Source organism: Chrysochloris asiatica, unplaced genomic scaffold (assembly GCF_000296735.1).
Source record: "Chrysochloris asiatica unplaced genomic scaffold, ChrAsi1.0 scaffold00030, whole genome shotgun sequence".
NCBI lineage: Eukaryota > Metazoa > Chordata > Mammalia > Afrosoricida > Chrysochloridae > Chrysochloris > Chrysochloris asiatica.
In genome coordinates, this window is record NW_006408548.1 from 18,723,019 (window position 1) to 18,729,963 (window position 6,945).

Genomic DNA, 6,945 nt, shown 5'->3' on the forward strand with positions numbered 1-6,945 from the left:
GGGAGGTTGGCTTACAGGGTATACCTTTTGGTTGGTTGATGATGCACAGAGGGGACTGTAACCACGGCAATGAAATGATATATGACAGGATGAATGTAAAACTGATGCTCTCCCATGTAAACGATCACATAATTCACAATAAAACATTAAAAACAAAACAAAAACCTGTGTCCTGAACATTTCTGGCCTGGGATTTTATCCTGTTAACTTCTCTATTAAGCCACATAACTGTGAATATGACAGTGTCTAAATTCTATGTGGCCATTGCAATGACTTATCGAACCCAGCTGGGTAAAGTGCTATGGGAGGAATGGTGGATGTCACATTTTGCACATCCTAACAAAACTAAGACAAGTGTATACTGAAAGAGCTTTTCTGCAGCCAAGCACTGAGACATGTTTAAATAATGTCTGTTTGGAATAAACCCACAAATGAACTAAAACCCTCATAAGCAATACTTTTTGACTTAGCCTCGTACTGACTATTAGGTCTTACTGAGATAATCTAGACAAGTAAATCACTTTCAGTCTCTCTAAGCCAGAGTCATCTTCTACAAAATGGGAATATCTGCCCGGATTTAATAGATCTAAATGAAGCAGTGTTCATAAATGGGATTGTTAAAGTGTTTTTGCACAGTTTTCTGATGATAAAGCAGGAAAGGTAAAATCACCAAACCATCAAGTTCCACCACCTCCACAATCGGGCAGAACCTAATTCTTAGGTGCCTCAAGATAAAATTAGCTGAGGCACAATCTTCTCTATTTTTAGTTGAAAGGAATCCTGGAACTGAGCCAAATTCCCAGGCTACAGCAAACCCAGTGGTCAACTTCAGCCAGGCCAGAAGTCAGTATTCAGTTTTGTACTCTGCTAGGAGTCCTGGTAAGGAGCTTTGGTAGCGTAGTGGTTATGAATCTGGCTGCTAACCTCAAGGTCAGCAGTTTGAAACTACCAGCTGTTCCGCAGGAGAAAGACAAGGCTTTGTGCTCCCATTAAGATTTGCAGCCTCAAAAACCCTGTATAGGGTCACTATGAGTTGGAACTCACTCCACGGTATTCAACAGCAGCAGCAGGAGCCCTGGTATGGCGTTGTGGGGTTAATGCACTGGACTGCAACGTCGGTTTGAACTGCAAGGTCAGCGGTTCAACCTCAGCAGTCACTCCTCAGAAATCCTATATAGAGTCACTATGAGTTGGAACCAACTCGATGGTACGTAACAACAACAAAGGAAGCACTTACTATCCCTGCATAATACTATGGCTTTCTTACCCCAATTCCAGGCTTACCCATCAACAACCCCTCCCACTGTGTCTACCATCCTGATCAGACTTCAACTCATGACTGTATGTTTTTGTCTTGTGACTTAGAACAAAACATTTTTACAAAAGAGCTTCCATTTTCTTGTTTTAAAATTGAGTATTAATGAATGCTACAGAAAGATAAAGCTTTCTGATGCTTTACTACAGTGCAACACCAAGACTCCATGTAAGAGCTTTATTGTTACTAAGTACTGTCAAGTCTGTTCCGACTCATAGCAACCCAGTAGGGGGCTTCCAAATAGCATCTGGTCAGTCTGAACCACCGACCTTGCAGTTCAAATCACCTTTGCGGTCAAGTGCTTATCCTACAGCGCCACGTAAGAACTCCATGTAAAAGGTTATATATGAGAAAAATGGAATGAAAACATAAAATAATATTTCCATGTAAATTTCTGGAAAGAGATTATCAAGTATAATCTGGTATCTGAAAAAAAAACTAGACTTGACTAGCAATGCATGATTAAATTGGGAGGCTCTGCCAACACATGTCCTTTCCACCAACTATGACTCTACACCACTTCAAACCAAATAGACCCATACAGAAGCTCCTTCACCCGAACAGAGCCAGCCACCAAGTCTCATATAACCTTTTAAATGCTATATAAGCATATGTGTTGTTATTAAGCACCATCAAGTCAGTTCCAACCCATAGCGACCCTGTATAGGGTTTCCAAAGAGCAGCCGGTAAGCTTGAACCATCAACCTGTGGATCAAACCAATTTTGCAGTCCAGAGCATTAACCCACAGCTGCACACCAGGGCTCCATACAGGCTTATTACAGCACAATTAACAGTTTGTGCTATAGGAGAGGACTCTGTGGTTTCAAATTCTGACTGCCCCTCCCCCTTGGGCAAGTTAACTTCAATTTACTAAACCCCTCACCTTTAAGATAATGGTAACAGTACCTTTCTTCATAGAGGTAATAAGGAATCAAGGCAGTAGTACATATAAAGGGCCTGGCATACACGAGTAGTTTACCACTACTTTACCAATAATTATACTCAAAGAGTGCAATCAGAATATACAAAACTAACTCTTCCGATCCCTTTATTTCTTCATTTTTGAATATATCATATGAACCCAATGGTTGAGCTGAAAGTTCTTAATTCTACATTGTTGTCGTAGTTGTTAAGTGCTGTTGAGTCAGATCCTCTCACAGTGACATTGTATAGGGTTTCCTAGGAGTGGTTGGTGAGTTTGAACCACTAGCCTTGCGGTTCAAACTGACCTTTCAGTCCAGTGTATATCTTGCAGCACCACACCAGGGCTTCTAATTCTATACTGTTATTGTTCTTGTTAAGTGCCATCAAGTCCGTTCTAACCCATAGTAACCTTGTATAAGATTTCTGAGGAGCAGCAGGTGGGTTTGAACTTCTGACCTTGCAGTTTAAACGAACTTTGTCATTCACCGCATTGTCCTTCAGCCCCACACCAAGACTGCATCCAAAGTCCTCAACCCCAGCGACTCCTCAAGCAACTTCCTATTACACTTCTGATTCTTCTTCCCATTATCTTGCTGTTTCTCTCACAAGCGAAGATTTATTTACCCTTGTCGTTGTTAAGTGCCGCTGAGAGTCAGAACGGACTCAATGGCACTAACAACAGCAACAACAGTAAGTGCTGACTAGTGTTGCGAAATGCAAGTAGGCTGTGACGTGCCTTACAGAGAAAATACATGATATGCTTTGTTCAGTCATAAGAATAGTGTTGTTCACCATGAACTCATTATTAATGGATTAACTTATTAAATAAGGTGTCTTTAAACAAATATACTCATATTTGTTCTGACTCACAGCAACCCTTGTAAAGGATTTTCAATGAGTGGTGAGTTTGAACAGCCGACCTTGTGGTTCAAACCGACCTTGCAGTCCAGTGCTATCCTACAGCACCATGTCTGAATTCCCCACTGCTTTAGTTGGGGGCATTTAACAAGGCTGTACCTTAATCCACTGGTTAAAATGTTGTGACCAGAGATTTGGGAAGAGCCTAATCCCGTTTTTTTCCAAGGACAATGATCCGGTACAAGTAGTTTCCAATCACCATCATCTGATAGTCTGATTTAGACAACCTGTACTAGCCCTTTAATGATATGTAAATGTGTCCTAACTTCCACATGATTGGACCAACCCCCAACTCCCCTAACAACAAATTCATTACAATCACTTTCACTTGGTGAAGTGCAGCTTTTAAATCACTGAAAAGGCTCCCAGCCTTTTCTTGCACTACAGCAAGCCTAAGGAAGAACTCTATGCTCCTGTTTCAATTTACCTACAAATATGAATTAGTCACATTGGGAATCTCCTTAGTATCCTGGGGTCCTACTTTATTTTAAAAATAAACTATATCTGCTAAATCTAACAAGAGTTGTTTATTACAACAGGATCCAAAAGAAAGCGGCAACTAGGAACCTGGTAATGTTGAAACTACTTCCACAGGAACCTGTTCACTTCCGAGTACGAACCCCCAAAAAATAACCAGTAGGAGGTCTGATCCGAGTCTCAGGGTGTCGCTGTGGGTTAATGCGCCAGACTGCAAAGCCGTTTGAACTGCAAAGTAGGCAGCTCAAGCTCACCAGCTGCTTGCTCCTCCTCGGAAACCCTACACTGGGTCACTATGACTGGACAGCACTTAACAACAACAATTAGGTGTGATCAGGAGAAACAAAGCTGAGTGACGACTAGGGAATGAGAACTGGAAACGGAAGAACTGCAGGATAGAGATCAATAGTCATCCAGAGGAAGTTTTATAATTTGTGGGTCCAAAAGACAAGATTAAGATCTGTGATTTCATACCCTAAAAAGAATGTTTCTAATCATGAACCAGACCACCTCATAAGGCCGTAACTGATGAAGACTAAGTGAGAAGAGGCTGAACTCACCTGAAGTACCTATCATTTATCTTTTGGGTTTAAAAAATATATATATATACCCTCACAGGTTATCTAGGTCCCTAGATAATTAAAACATTTTTGGAAATTGACTCTTTTTGCTACTAACTTAAAATTCATACATTTGTTATCAAGATGCAGTTTTTGGAGGACCAAATAAACTTCAAAAAAAATTAATATGTGGCTTCTTCTGTAAAACTCGCTTTGTTTGGGTCCGTTGTTGAGAGCCACAGAACCTATTTTCAACTCATAGCAACCCATGTGACAGTGTTGTTAAGTGCCATAGAGTCGGTTCCGACCCAAAGCGACCCTGAACAGGGTTTCCGAGGCTGTTAATCTTTACAGGAGCAGAAAGCCTCAGCTTTCTCCCTTGGAGCAGCTGGTAGTTTCGAACTGCTGACATTGAGGTTCACAGCCCGATTCATATCCACTACGCTACCAGAGCTCCTTATATTAGAGTTGTTGTTGTTGTTAAGTGCCATCGAGTCGGTTCATGTTACAGAGTAGACAGGTTAAATTATTGTTAAGCGCCATCAAGTTGATTCATAGCGACCCTGAGTAGGGTTCCCAAGGGACGGCTAGTGTGTTTGAACCGCTAACCTTGCAGTCAACAGTCCAGTGTTTATCCTACAGCGCCGCAAAACAGATCTAAGGGACATTACTTGTTTGGGGACAGAAAAAAGATTGGCGGGAACACAACTGTTCTGTAGCAATGCTCTTCTGAAATATAACATACAAATTTGTAAATGCAAAATTGTCTTCATCAGCTTCAGAAAGTCACTGACCAACAGGCTTTAAAAAAATCGTTTAAATGAGCAACGACCTGTCTTATATAACGTCTCCAAGTGACCTACAATCATGTGAGTCATCCTGATCGTGAGCTGAATGACAGCGGGTCTGACCATTTTATAATAAGGCTCTCGATCAGAGAGAATTTTCCGTTTTTTATAACTGAGAGTATATGACACAGGTTGTGGCCCCGAAGAAACTGTGTGTGCTTGTATAAAGAGTAAAGCAGCCACAGAACAACGGTTAAGTACGATCCCTTCGGCACGTAGCCCCGGGATCTAGGCACCTTGTTGTAGGGAAGCCCCGCGCCTTCCAGGAGGCACCTCCCTTGGCCAGTGTCTTGCCCTACACTTCCTCGCAAGATAAGCCTTCCCCAGGACGTCGTCGGCCAGCCTGCCTGCCTACTCGATCTCCACACTTCAGGGTCATCTCCGAGTGCGGGTAGGAAGGAGCCCCTGCACTGCGGCGCCAGACACTCACCGCAGGGCTAAACGGGCACGCACAAGCGTCCTCCTCCGCAGTGAGCACCCTGGGGGAGGCGGAGGGATTGCAGTCACGTCACAGCCTGGAGGGTTCCAAAGGGGAGGGGCCTCCCAAGAGGTTGCGGCGTTCCCAGCAGGCGCGCGTGCGCGCACACAAGCGCGCGCACTCACCTCCCACGTGTCCTTGTGGCCCCGGGGAATGTGGGTCACGGAGCCAAGCGGCCTCACGTGTCCCCGCCCGCCGCCACCGCCTCAGCACCCATTATGTAATGCAGCGTCACTGGCCCGCCCAGCCAACCGGTGCCCGCGCGCCGCCGAACGTAAACACAGCACGCACGTGGCTCGCGCGGCCAGGCCATGTGAGGGGGGTGCCGGGCGCCTCTGGGCAGCGCTGCGGCGTTCAGGAAGTCGAGAGGGCGGGTTCGGTGGTCGACCGAAGCGGAGCCTGAGGCGGACTGCCGGCGCTTAGCGTCCCACTCCGTCTGCCCCGAGCCACCCCCGCCGCCGCCCCGCGTAATGCCCAACGGACTCCACTCACCCCCTCCGCCGCTCCCACCCGCCGCAGTCAGGCTCTTACCCGCATTCACCTCCATGTTGCCCCGAGAATGGGAGCTGAGTCCTCCCGCTTCCAGCAAAGGGGCAGCGCCGCCGCCGCCGCTTCAGCGTTGCACCGCCCCGGTTTGGGAGCAGCGGTGGTCGCGGGGCCCCCTCATGGGCAGGGCGCCCGGACCCCGCGACCACAGAGTGGGCTACAGTAAAGAGAGCGACGGCCAGCGAGCGGCACTCCTCCCAGGGTCCCTGACAACAAAGCGGCGGCGCAGCGGCTTCCTGCAGCCAGCGTACCGCGGCGGCGAAGGCGGCTGACGGGGAGGGCAGCAGCGACCATGTGACCTGCGCACACACACACCCCCACTCCCTCTACCCGCCCCGGCCGGCCGGCCGCTGCAGCGGCTCCGCCCCTCCTGCCACCCCGGCCCCGCCCCCTCCCCTCAGGCTCCTTTTCCCCAGCTTGCCGCTCCTCCCACGCCCCTGCCCACTTCACTCCTAGTACCCCTGCTTCTCTTTTTCCCCTTTTTACCTCCTCTGCCTCCAACGCCTGACTTTCCCGCCATGAGCTGGGAGTCCCCGCCTCCCTCCCAGTCATGCCTACCACTTAGTGCTACCTCAGGTTACCTCGCTTTGTCACCAAGAACCTCCTGGGGCGTCGGGCAGGGCCGCCCACAAGGACCCCGGCCTGCGTCCAATCCATGACCTTCCAGGTCCGGCTCTGCCACCCTGCCGACCTCTATAAACGCTGGGCACTGAGCGACAACCTTTTCTCTTCGCTCTATACCTCCTGGTTGACTTTATCCAGTTCCATAGCGTCAGTACAACTGTGTTGTGTTGAGTCCCAAATTTACTTCCCTCTGAGCTCCGGTTCTACATCCAGCAGCCTGTTTGATTATGTCCCCTTGTTGTTGTGAAGTACTG

At 47.4% G+C, this 6,945-nt stretch overlaps 1 protein-coding gene across 1 annotated transcript in view; it reads right to left on the reverse strand.

The window, feature by feature from the left end:
- Window positions 1-6,352, reverse strand: part of NR1D2 (nuclear receptor subfamily 1, group D, member 2) — a 40,490-nt gene extending 34,138 nt beyond the window's left edge. Inside the window, exon 1 of the mRNA XM_006851627.1 lies at window positions 6,053-6,352. Coding sequence (XP_006851689.1) covers window positions 6,053-6,068 — 16 coding nt within the window. The 5' untranslated portion in view covers window positions 6,069-6,352. The remainder of the gene's footprint in view (window positions 1-6,052) is intronic.
- Window positions 6,353-6,945: the final 593 nt, after the last annotated feature.